General features: G+C 47.0%; 2 protein-coding genes across 5 annotated transcripts in view; one reads left to right on the top strand and one right to left on the bottom strand.

Moving 5' to 3' along the window:
- Gga3 (golgi associated, gamma adaptin ear containing, ARF binding protein 3) overlaps positions 1-12,330 on the top strand; it is a 33,167-nt gene extending 20,837 nt beyond the window's left edge. For 2 of the 4 annotated variants that reach the window (XM_037201216.1, XM_037201215.1), the window contains one exon: positions 12,101-12,330. In XM_037201216.1, coding sequence (XP_037057111.1) covers positions 12,101-12,220 — 120 coding nt within the window. In that variant the 3' untranslated portion in view covers positions 12,221-12,330. Of the gene's footprint in view, positions 1-98; positions 1,759-12,100 lie in introns of those variants that run through there. The other 2 variants (XM_028889743.2, XM_028889745.1) reach the window with 2 other exon arrangements.
- Nup85 (nucleoporin 85) lies at positions 2,125-20,660 on the bottom strand. Its single transcript, XM_028889748.2, has 19 exons — positions 20,544-20,660; positions 19,011-19,104; positions 17,842-18,004; positions 17,079-17,149; positions 16,803-16,846; positions 14,611-14,680; positions 12,341-12,462; positions 10,599-10,733; positions 10,377-10,499; positions 10,055-10,186; positions 9,745-9,851; positions 5,926-6,009; positions 5,724-5,789; positions 5,409-5,560; positions 4,381-4,498; positions 4,193-4,293; positions 2,938-3,089; positions 2,519-2,620; positions 2,125-2,323 (listed from the first exon to the last, which is right to left on the bottom strand). The coding sequence occupies exons 1-19, from the start codon at positions 20,574-20,576 to the stop codon at positions 2,219-2,221; spliced, it is 1,974 nt and encodes a 657-aa protein (XP_028745581.1). The 5' UTR covers positions 20,577-20,660; the 3' UTR covers positions 2,125-2,218.
- Between the last annotated feature and the right edge of the window lie 2,935 nt (positions 20,661-23,595).

Below are 23,595 nucleotides of genomic sequence, written 5' to 3'. Positions count from 1 at the left end.
GACATGGGTACACAAGGTCCATCCCACCAACAGAGTCAAGAGAGTGACCTACAGAGGGAACTCCTGGACTGATTCTCACCTGCAGCCCTCTATTACAGGAGAAGGTGCGGCTTCGGTATAAGCTGAGCTTTGCTCTAGGGGAGCAGCTGAGCACAGAACTGGGTGAAGTGGACCAGTTTCCTCCTGTGGAGCAGTGGGGGAACCTATGACCCCAGCAAGTGCTGTCATCTCTCCTGGGAAGGCAGGCAACCTGAGACAGGCTCTGTCTTGTCCAGCCACTGTACACCCTGACAGTGTTTCTAGCTTGGTGTAGACCAGGGCCCTGGACATTTATCAGGAGGCAAGCCACTGCTGTGATCATCTCTTCTTGGGCCCCTAAAAGGACCAGTTTTATCTGCCTGTGTGACTTGAAGTGGCCGTACTGTGTGGGTGGGGAGTAGCTGGTGGCTTCACTGGCTGCCCTGGGATGGTGGACTCTGGGCCTGGAGTGGGTTTTCACTTTTTTACTGGCATCCCTTGATACCAGGGAGAGGGCTCCAAAGAGCGCCTTTCCAACCCCTTCAAGAACTGCATATTTTCATCCTGAAGAGGCATGACATGGGAGACTATACCTCCCACTGGTGTTCCATGCAGCTTGGCTAGCAGGCACTGCTGCTACCTGAACCAAAGGGGGCAGCAGTGGTCCAGAGTGAGAATCTAGAGTGTACTATAGAGTCTTCACTCCGTTTTCTGCATCAGCAGCATCCTGAAGTGGCTATTGAGTGAGTGACGTGCTTTTCCTGACAGTGGCAGGTTGTGTCCTATGGACATCTCAGCAGGACAGGGAACACGGCTTGATAGCCTCAACTAGGGATAGGAAGGGAAATGGAAGAGTGCCAGTGTTTCCCTTCAGAAGCAGGTACTGTGGCTTTCTAGGAAAAGCATATCTCCTGCAGTGGGAATAGGCCATCCTACTCACTACCTCTTGCTTGGCATGAAATAAACTGCTGTGTTTCCCTTAAGCCTTTAAGGGAAGACACCTCCTGCCACTCTACATCCTCCTGCTTTGGTGACTCCCCCTCCCCGCCACATGGAATGTAGTGTGGCACATGTGGTTGGACCCAGGAAGTCTCAGGGTCACACACATTGCACTAGACTTTGTCCTTTTGTGCTGCACCAAAACACCCACTTTTCCCCAGCTACAGAGGGGCACTGTCAGCGACATGTTGGGTCTGGAAGTGATGAGGGGCCGTGCTTGAACTGAATTACCAGACCCTATTGCTTCCACAGTGCTCGGCCTTACCTCAGCTAGCATGCCCCAGCTGCCCCAGGCCAGAGACTTTAAGCTTCGAGACAACAGGGGCCTCAGCTGTCTGTTCCTTGGGAGAAGGAGGATGACACAACTGTACCCCTGGTCCCCTACACCTGGGAGCATCCTTGCTCTGTCTAGAGGTCATCTGACCTACCCCCCCACCACTGTCCTTAGCTAGCAGGTTTTATAGTTTCCTGACAACAGGTCAAAAGAATCATTTTCCCCAGTAATGGAATAAATCCAAGAACTTTCCAGAGACTGGTTTACTGCAGCCCTGGAATATCTCTGGGATTACTATGTGGAGACATACCTTTATGAACCTTTGAATATTTAAGTTATGAGTGTTGCTCCCTAACACAGAGGTCACTCTTCGTGGTCCACAGCTGTCCTGGATGGTGTGCCACCTTCTGCCCTTGTTTTGCTGCATGTGAAATAAAACCATTTTCACCCAGCTTGGGATCCTTCAATACACAACAGTTCATCCCGATGGGAAGACAGTATGTGCGAACTCCAGACAGGTTTCTGAAGTTTTGTTGAAGATAACCGAGGAAGTTAGGTGGAGTATGTTCCAGGTCATTGGCTGAGTCGGGTAAGACCCCAGCAACAAAAATCGCCAAACTTTCTGTTTGGGCAGGAAGACACTGCATGCGCCTGTTCTGTGTGCTCTAAGAGACCATTCTGTCCATGAGCTCAGGGGTCAGGTGTAGCACAGGCTACTTGACACAGCCAGCCTGTGAGGTGTGGCAATATCCATTTCAAAAACAGTCCAAACAGTTTGTTCATTTTTGCCACTAGTTCAGGATAGACAAAAACTCCTTCGTCAGACTACTAACTGGACTTATATTTGCAAAAGAGAATTTATTGCTTTAAAACCTATTTACATCACCATACAAAGTCACTACATTGCAACTACTGTCCGCAGTGGTCTCAGGAACCTTCCAGTGAGCCTTCTCTTAGAATTGCCCGAGCGAGGTTCCGGGCAAGAGCCAGTCTCAGCATCTCCACCTTGGTGGCCTCTATGTCGTCGTCGTCCTAAAGAGCAGAGTGGCAAGGTGAGGCACAGCAGGCAGTGTTCTCTAAGACCGGTGTGCTATGGGTGGCTCTTGCCATGGATGGCAGAAAGGATGGGAATACTAGAACCACGGACCACAGGAGAGTGGAGGGAATCCCCAGACAGAAACCTTTTCCTACTCAAGCATGGAACCACCTCCCCAAAGTTAAAATGACCTGGAGTCGCTGGGCATCAGGCTCACCACACCCTGGCCTCCCTGAGGCCAAGTCTTCCAGGCAGCGCATCAGCTCATATGTCTGCTCTGCTGAGAAAATCACCTAGGGGAAGGAGACCGATTCACTTAGCTGCTCCCCAGGCAGAGCCTGTTTGGGCTAGGTCCAAATCCACGGAAGACCTTCCTTCTAAGGACTTGAGAAGAATGCTTTGCATACAGAGACCTGGGCTGCTGCTGTGGCTCCTAGTCTCCCATCCACCCCTCTAGTCAGGCTCAGCACCACTAGCAGATAGCATCACTTTGGCTTTTCTTTCATGAGCCCTATAATACACTTGCATGCACTTGGGAGGAGGCATATATGAACCAAGCTAAGGAGGACCACTAAAGGACAGAATACATTGCTTAGAAGTGGAGCCTTACCTGTTTCTGTTCCAAAAGAGGTAGGGCATCTGTCAGTAGAGTCATCCAGAAAGAACGGGGTGCTATCTGAGAGGTCATGAGGGACAGCAGAAGAGAAGCAGCGTCACCAAAGCGTTTCTCCCCATACAGTCTGTGGAACTCCCGGTACTTTCCTGTTGGGAGGGGCGTGAATTCACCTGAACATTCCTCTCCACTTATCTGAGACTTAAAACTACAAAAGGTCAGATGAGTACTGGAAAGATGGTTCCATAGTTAATCGTACGAACTGTTCCTATAGAATATTTGGATTCAGTACCCAGCACCCGTATGACAGATCACAATCATCTAACTCTAGTCCCATGAGACCCCATACCCTCTTCTGGCTTTACATACATGCAGGCAGAACACCCACACACAAAACAGAAGTTTAAAAAAAGGATTAAAGGGCTGGAAAGATGGCTCAGTGGTTAAGAGCACTGGCTGCTGTTCCAAAGGTCCTGAGTTCAATTCCCATCACTTACCTGGCAGCTCATAACTTAACTCCAGTTCCAGAGGATCTGACACCCTCACACAGATATACATGTAGGCAAAACATCAATGCACATAATAATTTTAAAAGAAAAAAAGATTAAAAACTTTTGAGTCCTGGTGATATACATGAAATGGAGGGAGAAGTTAATCTCTTCCTGCAGTGAACTGCCGGCTCACACAGATGAGAAAAGGGTGGGAGTGTGATGGACACTGGACATGGAAACCACTCCAGACTTTCTCTAGCCCATAATCCTAGCCTGAAGGGAGTGAGGCAAACAGATTCCTACGTTTGGTTTGGTTTGGTTTGATTTAAAGATTTATTTATTTTTATGCACATTGGTGTTTTGCCTGTATGTATGTATGTGTGCAGGTGTCAGATCCTCTAGAACTGGAGATACAGACAGTTGTAAGCTGCCATGGGGACTAGGAATTAAACCTCGGTCGTCTGGAAGGTCAGACAGTGCTCTTAACCACCATCTCTCTAGCCCCCACATTTCCATGTTAGAGGATAGGGTGGTCCACATAGGGATTTCCAGGACAGTCAGGGCTACACAGTGAAACCCTGTCTTAAAAACAAAAATGAGCACAAAAAGTGTCATTCCTTGTGACATTTCTATATTTCCGTAAGTTTGGAATTACTTGAAAATAAAACGTTACCAAAACTCTGCAAAGTAGGTTTCTGAGCAGATTGGAGAAATATAGAAAGATGGTTCCCTCATACTCAGGGAAAAGAATACAGACTCACCCAGGAATGTCAGTCGATCACTGAGCATCATGGCTGGCCCCAGGTTGTCAATGAGATCCAAGTCAGAAAAGCAGCCTCTCTCACAGTAATCCCTGAGGAATCTGCAGGACCCAGGCCAGAGGTTAGAGCAGCAGCACTAGGCCCTCCTCAAACTCCCACCTCCCAGCCAGCCAGAAAACTGTACCCACCTGTCAGATACGAGCGTGGCAAAAGCAGCGTCTTTGGCACGGATGCTCCAAGAGAGGGCTGAGCCCAGGCGGTTATTGCGGACAGCCTTCATGGCCAAGATCTTACAGATGCTTCGAACTTTCAGGGGAGAAGACAAAAGGCAAAGTCTTAGACCTTATAATCTCTCCTGTGAAGAGCCCTCTGGGACAGACATGGCCAACCTACAGCCTCTACAATCTAAAGAACTATGAGCTCAATGTACAGCTAAGTGAGAAGAACCAGAAACTTAATAGGTTATTCTACCCCCGCCCCCCAGATGGTTTCTCTGTGTAGCCCTGGCTGTCCTGAAACTCGGTCTGTAGAGATCTACCTACCTCTGTCTACCAAGTGCTGGGACTAAAGTTGTGCATCATCACTGCCCAGCTCATAGTTTATTCTTGCTGTCTTCACTCTGCTCAGTACCACAGATGACCCACCCGCTAGACTGGCTTTCTGAGTGTTTGTGCCTGAGTGGCAAAAAAGGTCTTAGTTTCGTGCCCCCCCCCCCCACAGTCCCACCATTATCTGTCCAGAGACCACAAAATCTACCTTCCTTCCTTCCTTCAGGTCTTGAACACCATAAGCTTCCAAGTGATAGTTTAAGTGTACAAGTGCTGCTCATTCAGCAGTAGTGGGAGGACAAGGACAAAGCCATGGACACCTGTCCCTGCCGCTGTGCTCCTGCCCAGCTTCCCCACTGCTCCAGGTTTTGCTGGAGCAACCAACCACCTACAGCTACATATGACTCTCAGCTCTGACCACAGGTCGCATGGAATGTGAGGATAGGTAGATCTTTTCTAAAGGAAAAGGGCTGATTTTTTTCTAGGTTTTAAAGGACAACCCCAACTCTTCTGTCCCTCTCTGATGTGGCCCTGTGTCTGGGCACGTACCATGCACCATCTCTACGGTGTGGCAGTGAGAGGTAAGCTGTCACAGTATTTGGGAGCTGTGCTCAGCCTAAGGATGCCCTGACAAACCAGAGGACGGGCTGGGAGGAACTGGGACTCACCTTGTTCAGTCATCTGCCGCTGCTCACAGACCCTCAGCACCTTCAGGGCTTTCTGCTCTGTGTTGAGGGGAATCCGCTCTATGTGCAGCTCCAGGGAAACGCGGCCCAGCTCCGGGCAGTGGTCAAAGTAATCCACCCCCAGCTGCCACAGGCTAAGGTCCAAGGAAGGCAGAGGTTGAGAGGCTAGATGGGCTGCCCTATGGCTCTGGGCATTGCCACCTGACGCTCATCCTCCCAACCCTTGAAACCAGCTAAGAGAGCAGTGAACCTCCACTGGCATCCACAAGGTCACTACCATTTGTGGGGCCTTCCTACCTGTGATGAGCAAAGAGTCCTGAGGCATATTCCAGCAGAAGGAATTCTCTCATGTTAGAACCAAAACTGGAAAAAAACAACACAGGACTGCAAGCCTGCCCCCTTCAGGGCTCCAGCAACCTAACCTGCTCCTGTGCATCCTACTGGCCCTCCCTCAAAGGCCTGGTGACATAAGGAGGGCTGGTGCATCTGGGCAACTTACTAGAGGTTGTGTGACTGGAGGAGTCTGCAGTGATCCAACAGGTCGGTGAGGTGAGCTACGAACCACCAGTTGCTTAAGGCAATGCTGCAAATCCAGACACCAAGCAAAAAGGAAGTCAGGGAAAGGACCAAATCACATGACTGAGATGAACAGGAAACCCACACATCCTATGCTTTAAAAAGACAAAACAATTGGGCAAAGAAATGGCTGAGGGAAAGGTCCTGATGCCAAGCATGATGATCTAATCTTAATCCCTAGGATGCACATAATAAAGAGAACCAACTCTCAAAAGTTGTCCTTGGACCTCTACTGGAAACAACAGGGCATGTATTTGTGTGTATATGCAACATGCTCAAAATTAAAAAAACAAAACAAAAAAAAACAAAAGCCACCTGGTGGTGGTGGTGCACCCCTTTAATTGCACTGCTTGGGAAGCACAGACAAACAGACTTCTCTGAGTTTGAGGCCAGCCTGGTCTGCAATGCTGCGGAAGATCCTTTTGTACACTGTGAAGATTCGTCACTGTGATTGGTTTAATAAACAAGCTGACTGGCCAGTAGCTGAACAGGATAAAGTTAGGTGGGAGAGCCAAACTGAGAACGACAGGATAAAGAAAGGTAGAGTCGGGCTGGGTGGTGGGGGTGGTGCGCACCTTTAATTCCAGGGCTTGAGAGGAGGCAGAGAGAGGGAGGCTGATTTCTGTGAGTCTGAGGCGCCAGCCTGGTCTACAAAGCAAGTTCCAGGACAGCCTAGGGCTTGTCTGGGGAAAAAAAAAGGGTGGAGTCAGGAGTCCCCAGAGAGAGATGAGTCAGACATACAAAATGAGATAGAGGTAAAGGCCACGAGCCTTGGAGCAATACAGGGATTAATAGAAATGGGTTAAGTTGTAAGAACTAGTTAGTAATAAGCCTGAACTATTGGCTGATCACTTATAAGTAATATTAAGCCTCTAAGTGGTTATTTGGGAACTGGTGGGCAGGACAGAAACTCTACTCCATTTACAATACAGAGCAAGTTCCAGGACAACCAGAGTTATACACAGAGAAACCCTGTTTCAAAAAACAAAACAAAAAACACATGTGGTGGCACACATCTGTAATCCTTTTACCTAGTAAGTAGAGACAGGAGGATCAAGAATTCAAGAGTAACCATAATCATGTATCAAGTTCAACTTCTGTCTGAACTACATGAACCCCTCTCCCCAAAAAATCCAACATGGTAGCAGAAGGGAAATCCTTTCCATTGCCCAGATCTACTGTAACAAATCCAGGCCAGTGAACTCAGTTCTAAGCAAGGCTATCTGCAGCCACTCCCAACTTCCTCCCTTATAAGCAGGCTGCAAACCAATTCTCAGTACAATACAAACAGCCAGATACTTAACTACTACATAGAGAGACTCCTTGAAAGTATTCCCATTTGTTTGTTTTGTTTGAGACTGTGTAGCCTTGCCCTGACCAGGAATTCAGAGATCCCCCTGCCTCTGCTTCCCAAATATAGGATCGAAGCACAAGCCCCTGCACCTAGCAAAGTTTTGGTTTTCTGAGGCAGGGTTTCCTGTAACTCAGGGATCAAATTCACTATGTAGCCAAGGTTGGACTTGACCTCCTAATCCTCTTGTATCCACTCCCAAGTAGATGATCACACCACCAGGTAGGAAGGCTGAGCTTTGATTATGTTAGATACTCCCTACTTCGGTTATGGCTCATTGCAATGAGGGACAGACTCAGGATGAGGGCTGTGAATTCCAGCCATGATAGTTCAATAGCCCAACTCATTGAAATTAAACTGTTGGAAAACACTCTCCTCTAAAGTGAGTGCATGTTTAGTATTCCTAGATTTTTTTCTTATCTAACATTTATTTATTTGTGTTTCTATATGCAAGTACACACCAAAAGCCACAGCATACATGTGGAGGTCAAAGGACAATTTTCTGAAGTTGATTTTCTCTTTCCACAATGTGGGTTACAGGAATCAAACTTTTCAGGCTTGGTGGCAAACACCTTTTACCTGCTAAACCATCTCTCTCTTTCTAGATTTTCTTTTCTTTCCTTTCTTTTTTTAAGATAGGGTTTCATGCAGCCCATGCTATCCTTGAACTTGTCATGCAGTAGAGGCTGGTCTCTGAACTCTGCTCCTCCATTCCTTAGTCTTCCAGGTAGCTGACTATAAACTTGAGCTACAAAGCCTGGCTACTTCCTATCTATGTCATTTCCTGCAATACCATTTTGAATATTCCTGCAATGGAAACAAGTATAAACAAGGCAGAGCTCAAGCTCCAGTAAAACCCCCAGTTCATCAGAAGAAGCCATTATCTGTTTGCATGTGGTCAGGCAGAAGACCTGAGCAGCCTTAGTGGCCATGAGGGCACTAAGAGATGGGGCTTCAGTGGGTGATACGGACTCTCCTTCACAAATGAAATGCAGTCAGTTTACAAAGCACTTTTTTAGCAGGCTATGAGCCCTGCCTCCCACCTTCCACCACATGGGGCAGGCCATCCCTCCCCTCTGGAGGATGCAGCACTCAGAAGCACTACCAGGAGCTGAGTGTGGTGACTCAACCTCTTCCCCAGCACCTGGAAGGCTGAGGCAGCACTGCGGGTCTACTGGCTACACAGTGAACTCCAAAACAGCCTACGCTACAGCAAGAGACTCTCACAAAACAACACGGGCCGTCACTGCAGCAAGGCACCTGCCAGGGCCTTCACCCAGACTTCCAGCCTCTCCAACTGTGAGAAAATACATTTCCATTCTACATCAATTACCTAGGCTCAGGCACTCCATGACAGCAAGTCTACAGAAATAAATGTAAAAAGGTTAGGTATGACAGTCCCTACCTGTAATTCTAGATTTTTTTGAAAGTTCAAGGCCAACCTGGGCTACTTAGTCAGTAGTCAGTTCCAAGGCAGCCGAAAACCACAAAAGATGGCTTGGTGCATAAGAACACTTGCTCTGCTAGCATGAGGGGCCCCAGTTTGAATCCTCCATACCAGGGAATAAGCCAGATATAGCTGTAAGTGCCTGCAACCAGAGCACTGAAAAATGGGCAAAAGTAGATCCTAAAAGCTTACCAGCCAACAGTCAGCCTAGGAGAAACATCAAGCTTCTGGCTCAGTGAGACTCCATGTCTCAAAGCAATAAAGCTGAGGCTTTCACAAGGCACATTAACCACCACACACAGAGTATACATACATACAAATATTTAAAAAATATATATATATGGGGTTGGGGATTTAGCTCAGTGGTAGAGTGCTTGCCTAGCAAGCGCAAGGCCCTGGTTCGGTCCTCAGCTCTGGGGGGGGGGAAAAATATATATATATATATATATATGCCACTACACAGGAAAAAGAACAAAAACACCAGGCGGTGGTGGTTCATGCCTTTAATCCCAACACTTGGGAGGCAGAGGCAGGTGGATCTCTGTGAGTTTGAGGCCAGCCTGGTCTACAGAGTGAGTTCCAGGATAGCCAGGGCTACAAACAGAGACCCTGTCTCCAAAAAAGAAAGAAAGAAGGGAGGGAGGGAGGGAGGGAGGGAGGGAGGGAGGGAGGGAAAGAACAAAACTAGGAAAAAAAGTGAAAAAGGAGGAGGAATAAGACATTCTAAACGTGATGAGGGTGACGGCTGACGTATATTTAATGCCGCTGAATTGTACCTCTTAAAAGAGTTAAACGAGAGGGTATGGTGCACATGCCTTTAAAGGAGGCAGAGGCAATCAGATCTCTGGGAGTTCAAGGTCAGCCTGGTCTACATGGAGTTCCAGGATAACAAGAGCTACACAGAGACCCTGTCTCATAAACAAACAGTTCAAATGAAGCCTCACCTGCACTCCTTGATCACCTGGTGGATGTCAAACTCAAAGGCCGCCATCAAGATGTTGTCCAGTGGCTCTGGACTGCTCTCACCTCCCAGAAACATGTCCAGGCTGGACTGTGGGAAGGTGATAGCCCACTCAATCTCCAAGATGGGAGCAGAGACTGGGGTGGGGGTGGGGGCTGGGGCAGGACTGCCGTGTGGGCAGTCTGGAGAGGAGTTCTTCCCAAAGAACTGAAGTAAAGAGCCTTCCTGTGCCGTGGAAGCCACACCAAGAATCAGGGAACCAAAGAGTCCCCCGGACACTGTCACTCACTCACCTGGGCATAGAAGTGCAGGTCAATAGGTTTCACTGTGGGGTTAGAATACAGCAGCCTAGTCACTAGGAAATGGTACCAGTTGCTCAGAAGCTCCTTGTGCTCCAACAAGGTGGCCTCGTCTCCCAGCATGATCTGAGGAGAGATGTTCTCTGAGCCCTGTCCTCAGTGAAGACTTCTTACATCTCTACTGATCTCATCTGGGGCCATGGGTTCCCTCCTTTGCAGTCAGTGACTTGACAGCCCTCTCCAAAGAGAAGCCAGTTCCTTGCTGCCTAGATGCCAGGGTCCCAAGGGAAGTGCCCCGCCCCGCCCCGCCCCGCACCTTGCAGAGAGACTCCAGGCGGGGGCTGGCTGCGAATGTGCCGTCTTGCAAGTGCCGCTCACACTCCTCACGCCAATGCTGCCACTTCAGCTCCAGCTCCGTCAGAGTCTGAGTGTTGCCAGGCTGTGGGAGAGACTGGCTGTGAGACACGAAGCTCCCAGACGTACAAGTTCCCTGATCCCTATCTCCCAAGACCAGGCAGGCAAGACCGCTCCCATGTACACTCAGAATGGGCATTGTCCTCATCAGATCCCCAAGGATGCGGCACATGCTTGCAGAAGGGGGGTTGGCATCAGCTTCTTTGGACAGCATTTGTCGTGCCTCATCCAACCGGCCCTGAAGCACCAAGACAGTCACCTGCAAAGAGATGTGGGACATGAGCCCCAGCAGAAGGCTCAGGACTGCAAAGTGCTGACTCCTCCAGGCTGCCCTTGACCCGAGTCAGCAAGAACTCCTCCCTTCTAGCAGTAACTCCCAGTCATACCCTGTGCTGGCTGGCTGATTTTATAGTAGTATCGTCATCGGAGGCGAGAACCTCAACTAAGAAAATGCCTCTATAGGATCAGGCTGTGGGTAGGTGCAGAGTATTTTCTTAACTAGTGATTGATGGGGGAGGGCCCAGCCCATGGTGGGTGGTCCTGGGTTCTAAGAAAGCAGACTGAGCAAGCCATGAGGAGCAAGCCAGTAAGCAGCACCCACCATGGCCTCTGCATCAGCTCCTGCCTCCAGGTTCCTGCCTTGGCTTCTCTCAATGCACTATGACTCTGGGATAGGTAAACTAAGCCCTTACCTCCCCAGGTTGTTTCTGGTCATTGTGCTTCATCTCAAGAATAGAAGCCCTGACGAAGGTATTACCCCTCTGGAAATTGTCAGTTGTAGGACAGTTGGCAGCCAACTTTACATGTTTGAATCCCTGTGTGTACATACGTGTCTACACAGCTGTGTCCCACGAGGAGGCCAGAGGATTTTATCAGGTGATTGGTTCTACTACTCTGTGACTTAGTCCCTTGAGACAGGCTTTCTCACTGAACTTAAGAGTTAGGCTGGTGGCCATCCTCTGCTTTCCACATCCCACATCACTGGGATTACGGGCAACCACACCACCCAACCCTGTTTCATAAAGACCAAAAAAAAAAGCTCCAGGCCAGTAAGGCTACATAGTCAGACCTTGTCTCAAAACCCAAACCAGCCTGGCAGTGGTGTCACATGCCTTTAATCCCAGCACTCAGGAGGTAGAGGTGGATCTCTGTGAGTCAAGGAGTCAAGGCCAGGCTGGTCTATAGAGTGAGTTCTAGGACAGCCAGAGCAACCAGAGCAAAAAAACCCTGTCTCGAGGGAAAAAAAAAAAAAAACAACAAAATAACCAAAGATATTCTTTTTCTTTTTGTGGTGCTGGAGACTGGGATCTTGCTAATGCTAGGCAGGCATTCTACTAGGATACCACACAAGCCCCTGATCAGTGGTCCTCAACCTTCCTAATGCTCACCCTTAATACAATTCCTCATGTTGTGGTGACCCCAACCATAAAATTACTTCATTACTACTGCATAACTGTAATTTTGCTACTGTTGTAAACTGTAATGTAAATATCTGATACCCCACAGGTTGAGAACCACTGCCCTAGAGTATCCTACCACCTCAAAATGGCCGCTGTGCTCACCTGCACTCCATCCCCACCTTGGTCCCCATGAAGCACTTTTACTGTTTTACCTTCTCTTCCTCAGCTCTACACACAAACCAAACTTCCGTTCCAACTGCAAGTTTACCAAGCGTTATTCTCCATGCTAAATTACTTCGAAACTACTCTGGAGCAGAGAAGGAAAGATGTAAAACCACCTCTGTGATCATAAACTCAAAGAGCTGAGCCAAGCCTGGAACATTAGGCCATCCTATCTCCACATGACAGCAGCAGGCCGCAGAATGCAAGGCAGAAGGAAGAAGGGGCCAGGCCACATCACACTCACCAAGTTCCAGAAGCTCTCATGTTTACTTGGGTTCTCACTGCCCAGAACATCTGCTGACAAACTGTCCACCTCACACACGTGCAGTCGGACCCAGTCAAGAAGATGAAGGAGGAGGGGGCCAGCTGAGAAGAGAGACTCATGTCACACACAAAGAGCCCACCTTCATCTGCAGCAAGTTCCACTTTACCCAAAGTACAGACCCTGATGTTAAAGCAGAAAACCTGACTGCAGAGGGATTTATCTCCTGCAACTTGAAAGGAAAAAGCAAGGCGCTTACAAGCCAGTCCAGTCCAGTCTCTGCAAGGCAGGACTGTCTTTCACTGGATCCTGGAAGGGATGATATCTGCCTCAGACTGCTCTCAAACATCAGATTTTTGTTGTTGTTGAAACATGGTTGTGTTCTAAAGCCCAAGCTCATCGAGAACTCTGACTTCTGCTTCTGCCTCCCAAGTGCTGGAGTATATGAGAATGTCAGCATTGGAAGTGTGTGCTACCACACCCTGCATGCTGTGCTCTTTACAAATATGGAAGGCTGTGTACAGCGTGTTTGAAATGGCTACCCGATTGCTAGCATTAATTAGATGGTACGTATCAATGGTGATAGATGGACTTCTCAAAATCTACTGGACAGGGGAGGTATCTGAACAAATAAGTCTGAATTACTGCTTTGAGTTTTTGATGTTGGGAGGGTTGTTTTTGGTTGTGTTTGGGGGTTTTGTTGGTGATTTTTTTTTTTGTCCTTTTTAAAATTTATTTATATTTATTTACCTGTATTTTATGAATGTTTTGCCTGTATGCATGCAGTACCCAAAAAGGCAGAAGAAGGCAACAGGCGGCCCCTGGGACTGGAGTTACACAGAGCTGTGATCCATCCTGGTGCTGGGAAGCACACCGGGTCCTCTGCGGAGCAGCTGTGCTCTTAAATTACAGGCCATCCCTGCAGCCCCGTTTTTGTTTTCTTTTTCCCCCTTCTTTTTGGAAACAGGGTTGCACTATCTACACCTGCTTGTCCTGAAATTCAGAGACCCTCCTGCTGTTGGAGTTTATGAGTATGCCACCACCCCTGGTCTACATTTTGATTTTATTACGGTAGAAGCTTACTGTGTATCCCTGGCTGCTGTCTCTGTAGAGCAAGCTGGCCTCTGCTGGGACGAATTGCTTGCATCACCACAGTGGGCTGTGTTTTGTCCTTTTTAGGCAAGATCTAGCTATGTAACCTAATGGCCTCTACCTCTCAATCCTCTGCCTTCAGCCTCCCAGTCACTTTAACAGGAGTGTGAGTGAAATGCTATGCTGCACAGAGGTTAAGGGTATTGGAAGTCATAGGAAAGAGCAAGCATAAGTCATTACATTGCAAGCTAACAATAAACAAACAAGGCCGGGCGGTGGTGGCACACGCCTTTAGTCCCAGCACTCAGGAGGCAGAGCCAGGCTCTCTGTAAGTATGAGACCAGCCTGGTCTACAGAGCGAGATCCAGGACAGGTACCAAAACTACACAGAAAAACCTTGTCCCAAAACAACAACAACAACAACAACAAAGCACAGCACCTGAACAGAGAGACCAGGGCACTTGATGAGCCACAACATAATTCAAGATCAAAGGAATAATCCCAATTAGACAGGGAGAGTGTCCCTAGCCTTGATCACCAGTCACAGCATTCTTGGCCTCCCATCACCTAGTCCCTTCCAAAATCCCTTACATGTAAAGCTTGGACAGTGCATAGACTGGGCATCCTTTTTTATGCTAGTTGGATATTTGTTTCCCAGTACTTTTTTTTAAACGTGTGGGTATGTTTTGCCTGCACATGTCTGCATCTGTGCACCACTTTCATGACTGATGCTAACAGAGGCCTGAGTGAGCTCTGGACCCCCTGAAACTAGAGGTAGAGACGTTTGTGAGCCACCATGCTGGGAACTGGAAGGCCTATGGAAGAGTGGCCAGTGCTCTTACTTGCTGAGCCATTTACTTCTGTAGCCCCACAGAGTAGTTTTGAAGTGTCATCTACCTATTGTTTTCAGTTCCTAGAAGGCACTTTCTAGGACACTTCCTGTCGGATCTGATGACATGCCCATCTCTGTGGCTGCTCTGTTCTTGTCTCTGATGATTACACTCAAGAGCAGCGCAGCACCAGCCTCTGAGCAGCAATGCACTGTCAGGATACACAGCACAGACCAGAAAGGACAGAGAACGACAGGGACCCTGTGACATTATGACAGTTAGCTGGGCTTAACTGAGGCTACATGAAAGAAACAAACAAACTGAGCTTACCTGGGGCTACTTCAATAAAAAGAATCTCACACAGGTTCCAGATGAGCTCCATGGCTGACAAAATGGAGACCTAAAGAGGAAATGAAGACAATTTTAACAAGAAACACTGCTGAAATCTGAATGCAAAGAAATATGGTAGAGCCTAAGTCACAAACCAACCGTCAGTGATACTCCTCCAGCAAGATTTCCCACCAGAGAGCCCAGGACCAGATTTTAGATGGGGAGAGAAAATCCTGCACAATTCAGCTCAGTGGTGGTGGCACACACCCTTAATCCCAGCACTCCGGAGGCAGGGGCAAGTGGATCTCGTGAGTTCAAGGCCAGCCTGGTCTACAGAGCTATAGTTCTAAGAAAGTCAAGACTACACAGAGAATCCTTGTCTCAAAAAAAACAAAAAAAGAAAAGAAAAAAATAGAAAAAAGCCCTGCATAATTCTGATACTAGTGAATTTATTTTGATATGAAATAGAAAGGTAAACTAGAATAACACACTGATGCTCTTGACGAATTGTGGTTATAGGAGTTTTACCTGAGTAAAAGGAAGAGATAATTTTGAGAAACTTTGTCAATAAATTGAATGAATGAATGAATGAGCAGAACAAAACTGCAAAGTCAGAGCCAGGGCAGTGGTGAATACCTATGAACTGCCACTCAGGAGACCGAGGCAGGAGTGTCACGGGTTCCAGACCCACTTAGCCTGTAATCCCAGCACTTGGAATGCGAGGATAGGGGATGAGGACTTCCAAGCCAGCTTGAACTATATGAGATCCTATTAAAAAAAAAAAAAAGAAAGAAAGAAAAGAAAAGGGGAAAAGACAGGCCCATATGCCACAGACTGCAGCTTAGGAAACAGGCTATTAAAGGCTGAGTCCGGGGGCTGAAGATCTTAGCAGTGGAGGGCACTGGCTGCTCTTGCAAAAGACCTTGGTTTGATTCCCAGCACTCTATGGTAGCTTACAACCACCTGAAACTCCAGCTCCAGAGGATCTGATATCTGCTTCTGACCTCTGTAGGGATGGCGCGCACACGCGCACACACACCACACACACATTGCACAGACACAATGCAGACAAAATACCCACGCACATAAAATAAAAAAATTAAAACAAAGTCCAGGGCCAGCACTCAGGAGTCAGAAAGATCAATACAAGTCCGTGGCCAGCTTGAGTGGGATCCTGTTTGAAAAAAAACAACAGAAGGGCTGAAGAGATGGCTCCGTAGTTAAGAGAATTTGGGTGCAAGCATGAGGAGCAGAGTTTGGATCATAGCACACAGACAAGCCAGAGTCCTGAGCACATCTGTAACCTCAACTATAAGGGGGACAGAGAAAGGAGGATCACTTGGCTTCTAGCCTAGCCAAGAAAACACAACCCCAGGTTCAAGGAGAAACAGAATAAGCAGAGAGTGAGAGAGGATATTCAACATCCTCTTCTGTCCTCCACATGCATACACGGGTGCACTTGTATGTGCATACACCCAATAAACACACACAATAAAAAATGAATAAAAATTAAGGGGACATGTAGACTGAGGATACATAGCTCAGTGACAGTGTAGGTGCTTAGCACACCTAGGGTACTGGGACTGTGACCCAGCACTGTAAAAACTGTAAAAGCAAAGCGTGATACAAGACCCTCCCACATTAAGATAAAGGAGACCTGGACCCTGTCCTTAGGAAGATGAAGTCATGCCTCACCATCACCATGCTTCAGTTCAGACATTGTCACTCCTTGAACCTTGGTTCACAGAAAAACACACTGTGCCAATCTGAGACAGGGTATTATCCCTGTTAATCAGTCACAAAAACACTTAGGGATCCCACTAAGGAAAGAGGGTTCTGTGTATCACCTTCTAGTCCCTACTGAATTATAACCATCTGCTGCTCAGCAAAAATGTTGAGTTCCAAACAATGGTCCCAAAAGCTCAACTCTCCACCTCAAATGACAATTCACCAACACCATGTGCTTAGACCTCATCTTTTCCACAGGAAATGAAAACTCAGCATTTATCAAGCAGATCCTAGTTTCCAATGGACTAGACCTTGAAGGAAACTCCAGCACTTTTAAAGCCACACTTGCTGGTCTACCTGGAAAGAAAAACCTCCTGAAACAGTGCCTACAAAGCCACCCTAGACACTAAGGATACAGAAAGACACAATGTTGCCAATACAATGAACACAAGCCACCCCCTTACCTGGCTGCTGAACTGCCGGCCACTGGCTGGATCTTTAGCAGCAACTAGCAGAATACAAAACATCTTAAGTTGACTATATTCAATCTACTATGCCCTCCTAAGCTCAGTATGGCTCCTGTTTTTGTTTCTTTTAACACCCACCCATTTTCATTAGAAATGCTTATACATATAGCACATCCAACCGAGGCCCCACTCCGAACTGTAAAGTAGCCTCCTTAAAGGCCTCTGGAGAAAACAGTACCAGACACATACTGCAGATATACACAAGATCCTTACTTGCAACCTGGTGCATTTCTTCCATACAGGCCCGTATGACCGATCGGTAATTTTTACTCACTCGAACCAATCTACAAAGAAATGAAATGACACAAGAAGACATTAAAGGGCTGGAGAGATGGCTCAGAGGTTAAGAGCACCGACTGCTCTTCCAGAGGTCCTGAGTTCAATTCCCAGCACCCACATGGTGGCTCACAACCATCTATAATGAGATCTGGTGACCTCTTCTAGCCTGCAAGGATACATGTAGACAGAACACTGTATACATAATAAAAATAAATAAAATCTTAAAAAAAAAAAAAAAAAAGAAAAAGAAACAAAAACAGAAAAAGGCTGGGTGGTGGTGGCTCATGCCTTTAATCCCAGAACTCAGAAGGCAGAGGCAGGTCTCACTATGCAGCTCTGGCTAATCTGGAACTTACTATGTAGACCAGGGTGGCCACTAGCTCTTCAAGATCCGCTTACCACATTTTCAAATCTCAAAAAAAAAGAGATCTAATTCAAGGGCTAATTTGGACTAGCCTTTTATTTGTTTATTTTTTGGGGGGTGGGCATATACAAGGGACACATACAAATGAAGTAGGAATCCAAACAGAAAGGCTTATCAAATCAGTAAGTCTTCCAACAGTATTTACATAATCAAGAAGTCCCATCCTGAGAAAACACACAAGAGAGCCAAGAGTTCCGTAGCCCTCTGTCACTCACGAGGATATGGATGCATTTTACGTCATCATGGACCAGCATCCACCAGTATCCAACTTACTGAGCTTTCCTGGATTTTCCAGTCAATTCCTCCTCAATTCTTTGCAGACCAACAAAGATTCCATGGGATTCATTGAAGAGTTTTCTCAAAATTTGAGAGTAAACATCTACATCTTTCCGTATGATATAGATAAAGGGGCAGCTCGGCACCTTCTCTGGTTTGTCTGAAACAAAACAGGAAAAAATGTAATTTAACATCTATCATTTCCCCCAAAAGAGAAACCATTCTAGTATTTCTAATTCTTTAATTACAAAAACTGGCTGAGCATGAGGGCATGTGCCTTTTATACTAAGCACTTGTAGGATTAGGACTGAATTCCATGCAAGCTAGGTCTGTTTTAAAAGGAAAAAAATTTTTTTTCATAAGATAGGGAATGTTGAGCTGGGGTCTCACTCCACAGCCTAGAATGGTATCATAGTCTTGGCAACCCTACTGCCTAAGCCTTCCAAGAACTAGGACTACAAGCAGGCAACACAACACAGTTTCCTCTTTTTTGGTGGTATTGATGATCTAATTAAGAGTGTTGCACATGCTAGAGAACCTTATCACTGAGCCACTGGATAATACCTATATCCTTGGTTTTTATGGTGGTTTTGTTTTCAGGTGAATCTCTGTGAGTTCAAGGCCAGCCTGATACACAGAGAGAGATTTAGGGCAGGCACCAAACTACACAGAGAAACCTTGTCTCAAAAACCAAAAACAAAAACAAAAAAAAAACAGGTTGCTCTTCCAGAGGACCTAGGTTCAACTCCCAAAACCTCACATGGCAACTCACATAAAAATATAACTCTAGTTCCTGGGATCCAATGCCCTCTTAGGGCCTCTGCAGGCACCAAACACACAAGTGGTGCATAGATGTGCATGTAGCCAAATACCCGTACATAGAAAATCAATTTAAAAAAACGATAATGTCAAGTGCAGCAGTTCACACCTCAAATCCCAGCACTCTAGCAGCTGATGGAGGAAGATGCAACACTCAAGTAAAATTAACCTGGACCACATAGCAGACTGCACAAATTCAAGCCTACTAGAACTACAAAGAAGGACCCCATCTCAAAATAACAAAAAACAAAGAAAGCTTCAAAAATAAAAATGTTGCCAAATAACTTCAGTTTCTGCCCCAGGTAGTCAACAAATGTGCCAGGACAAGGTGAACAAGAACTAACTACCTTTTTTGTTGAAGGAAGTTTCACACAGGAGCATCTCCCCGGGACCCCAGTCAAAACACATTTGCTTCTTCTTGGAATTCACACCTGGAATCCACTAGCAAAACACAAGGCACAGAACTGTTACTCCTAGGAAGGGTTTTCTTCTCATTCAATGTGTAATCAGAGAAATGCATAGTCAGGCTGGGCAGTGGTGAGCACACCTTTAATCCCAGCACTCAGGAGGCAGCAGCAGGTGGATCTCTCAGTTTGAGGCCAGCCTGGTCTACAGAAAACCTGGTCTTGAAAAACCAAACAAAGAAAAAAGGGGAAAATGGGGCGGGAAGGAGGGCTGGAGAGATAGCCTATCATCTAAGAGCACTGATTGCTCTTCCAGAGGAGCCAGGTTCAATTCCCAGCGCCCACATGGCAGCTCACAACTATAATTCCAGGATCCAACACCCTCACACAGACATACATACAGGCAAAACACCAATAAAAGATAAAAATAAATAAAAATTTTTAAAAGATAATTTGTGGCCGGGCAGTGGTGGCACACACCTTTAATCCCAGCACTTGTGGGGCAGAGCCAGGCGGATCTCTGTGAATTCGAAGCCAGCCTGGTCTACAGAGCTAGGACACACACACACACACACACACACACACACACACACACACACAAGATAAATTATTCACAAGATAACCAAGAGACAGAAGATTCAAGTCCCATTTGCTCTCTTTTTTTTTTCCTGTAAATAAGGGCCCAGGTAACAAGCTGGCCTTGAACTTCTGATACTCCAGCATCCATTTCCCAAATGCTGGGGGTTACGTCCTCGCTTTTGGAGAATGGTCTTGCAACGCAATTACCAAGCTAGACTTAACTGGTGAGCCCCCAGCCTCAACCTCCAAAATCCTGGGCTTAGATGGGCATCGAAACACCTGGCTATGAATTTATCAGAGATTATCCACATTAGATAAAAAAGGTGCTGGAAAGAGGGCCCAGAAGGTAAGTGCGTTTAATGTTGTTGCAAAGGACCGGAGTTCGGTTCCCAGCACCTACGTTAGGTGGCTAACTCCAGCACAGGTGGTATCCGATGCCCCTGCACATACTCAGATACATACACATAATTAAAAATATGCTCTAAGTCCAAGAGGAATAGAATACAAATCGGCAAAAACTGGTAGTCTATACTCTCCTGAGAATAAACGACGCATTTATCAAGCCTCGGGCCAGCGTAGCAGAGGTGGAAGCTAATGCGGGGTTTACACCGAGGTCACACTAAAGCCCGAAGGGGAAAACTAGAGAAGCAGGAAGGTCAGAAAGACAAGGGATGAGCGGGATGCCGTAGGGCTTCGGCGGCCGGATGAGTGGTCAGGAGCCGAAGCCTAGGCACCGCCACCGCCCTAACCAAGTTCCCACTCCATCTGACATCCCGGCCGGTGGCAACTGAGCCCAGGAAGAAGCATGGTCCCGCAGCTACGGAGGCAAGCCTGCAGTGACCAAAGAAACGCAGCCCTCACTGAGCGACAAAACAAGCCTCTCTCGGGCGCCCTTACAGTTACTGCGGGCTCGCAATCGAGCTCCTCCATAGCGGGCGGCCCTGCGAGCGGAACCTCGCCGCGCTGCCGATGCTCTCCACTCAGGCCTCCCGCTCACAGCCAGCTGCCAAAGAGGACCCCCGCCAGGGCGGCTTCCGCAGTGCCTGCACACCTCAACGCAGCAGAGCCCTTCGTCTCAGCCACGACCCAGCCCTCTGCAGCCTTCCATTCGTGTGACACCATCCGGCCCGAGACAACAACTCAGGAAAAACAGTGCAAGGGGCCACCTGTCCTCACGGAATGCTCCCAACGAATCAGGCGGCGCTCCGGACAGTCCCACACCTGGCAAGAAGAAGGCCCCCGGAGATGGCGGGAGAGGCGGCGGCTGGGAGGGTGTGCGCATGCGTGGGCGTGGGATGGCGCATCCTTTTGGACAGCAGTTTCTTGGCTTCAATAAGCCCACTTTATCTCTTCGTGGTGGTTGTGAGCCGTCTCCTCCTGATCCATGTATGTTATTAGATTTTTCACTCTCCCTTTTCCGAACTCCAACAAGCATAACGCGCTTATTTTGGAATTAGCCGCGGCCACTGCCACCCCCAAAGAATGAGACATCATCAACCTTTTACATACTGGCAACTTTTTTTCCTTGGGATTACTCTGACCTACTTAAATTGGTGGACATATATAACTTGGAAGTAGGGAACGGTGGCACAAGCTGGGAATCACAGCACTTGGGAAGTGGATACTGGAAAATTGAGAGTTCAGGACCAGCGTTAGCTATATAGCAAGGTTTGAGCTCACACCAGGGCTAAATGAGACCCTGTCTCAAAAAACAAAGAAAACCCCACAGGTTGTTAAGGAAATCTTTATTTTTCTTTAAAAATCCTTTTGCCATCAAAATTTCAAACAAATCCTTACCACTGAAATAAGCCATCCATAACAAAATTTAGGGGGCTGGAATGTTGGGTCAGTAGTGGAGCACTTGGTGCTCTGCCAGAGGACCCTGGTTCAAGTCAAAGCATTCACACCCATGTGAAACAACAGTACCAGGAGATACGATGCCCTCTTCTGGCCTCTGCGGTCACCAGACAGACAGCCACATACACACACACACACACACACACACACACACAGCACACACACAGCACAGAGACATGCAGGCAAAACACCAGTATACAAACAAATGAAATACTTTTTAAAAAAATATTAAATTTACTGTAAACTTAAAATATTTTTAAAGTTATATCTTAGAATATTTATATTTATTTTAAAACATAAATTTACACAAAGCACAACTGATTTACCACATGAATCCTGCTGCTTTTCCCAGAAGTTTCACAGTGCTATTATAATCACTGACACCAACAGTGTATTTTTAAAGTAAAAAAAAAATAGTCATTCTTTTGTTGTTGTGATTGTTGTTGTTTTGTTTGTTTGTTTATTGTGACAGAGTTTCTCTGTGTAACTGTCCTGGCTGTCCTGGAATTAACTCTGTAGACCAGGCTGGCCTGGAACTACAGAAATCCACCTGCCTCTGCCTCCTGAGTTCTGGGACTTAAAGATATGATCCACCACTTATTAAAGATAAACCCAGCCAGTTACTTGAATTTTGTGGTGTGTGTGTGTGTGCACTCAGGAGGCAGAGGTAGGATGATCTCTGAGTTCAAGACTAGCCTGATCTACAGAGCGAGATCCAAGACAGCTTGGGCTACACAGAGAAATCCTGTCTTGAAAAAACAAAACAAAAAGAATAAAGTGAATCTTACTCAATTCTGCAGTATTGATACTTTGGACTTAATAGTTTTGTTTGTTGGTGTTGTTTTTTAAAACAGGGTATCACTACATAGCTCTGGCTGGCCTAGAACTCACTATGCTGACCATACTTGCCTAGAACTCACAAAAATCCAACTGCTTCTGCCTTCCTAGTGTTGGGATTAAGGGCACAGGCCACCAGACCCAGCTGGACTAGATAATTATATGCTGTCAGAGCTATTACAGGTTATTAAACAAAATACCCAGATTGTAGGCACTAGTTGCTCATAGTGTATACTGATAGTGATAACCAAAAATGTCTCCAGCCAGGCAGTAGTGGTGGATGCCTTTAAGCCCAGCACTGGGAGGCAGGGGCAGGCTGATCTTTGTGAGTTCGAGGCCAGCCTGTGCTACAGAGTGAGTTCCAGGAAAGGCACAAAACTACACAGAGAAACCCAGGTCTGCAGAGATGTGTGAGTGCTTAAGAAGGCATCCTGGGCTAGGCATGGTGGTACATGCCTTTAATACCAGCACTCCGGAAACCAAGGCAGGTGGATCTCTGTGCTAGGATTAAAGGCATACCACGACTCACGACTTTCAGCTAAATTTTTGTTTAGTTTTGCTTTTTTTTTTTTTTTTTTTGGTTTTTCGAGACAGGGTTTCTCTGTGTAGCTTTGCGCCTTTCCTGGAACTCGCTTTGGAGACCAGGCTGGCCTCGAACTCACAGAGATCCGCCTGCCTCTGCCTCCCGAGTGCTAGGATCAAAGGCGTGCGCCACCACTGCCCGGCCTAGTTTTGCTTTTCTATAACACACTTAACATTTACCTTCTATCTTCATAGACTCAGAAATCACAAAGTCCCGTAAGCTAAAAGCAATGGCTCTTGTCTGCTCAGGAGCACTCAGGAGTCTGACGGGGATTTCGGGATTTCGGGGAGGAAGAGGCCAGAAGAGGATAGATACATAGTGAGTTCCAGACTGTCCCCCTTGCTACAGTGAAACTCTGTTTCTACACAAGCAAACAAAAATCAGCAACAAAAGTCAACTTACAGGACTGTTTCACAAGTCCCAGCTTCTCAAACTGTGGGTCATGGCCCATATCGAGTCATATACCTGAAGGTTGGGAATCACAAAATACATAGCAATATTAAAAGATTCCTGAACATGCAATGAACAAAAAAATAATTCAGCAGTGAGGTGGTTGCGTACACCTTAGTCCCAGCCCCGGAGAAGCAGGCAGAAAGAGGAGGCCAGCCTGGTCTACAGAGCAAGATCCAGGAGAGCCAGGGTTACACAGAGAAGCCCTGTATCCAAAAAAAA

This window comes from Peromyscus leucopus, chromosome 8b, assembly GCF_004664715.2.
Source record: "Peromyscus leucopus breed LL Stock chromosome 8b, UCI_PerLeu_2.1, whole genome shotgun sequence".
Classification (NCBI taxonomy): Eukaryota; Metazoa; Chordata; class Mammalia; order Rodentia; family Cricetidae; genus Peromyscus; species Peromyscus leucopus.
The sequence above is the reverse complement of the archived record's forward strand: the minus strand, read 5'-3'. Positions and strand labels throughout refer to the sequence as shown.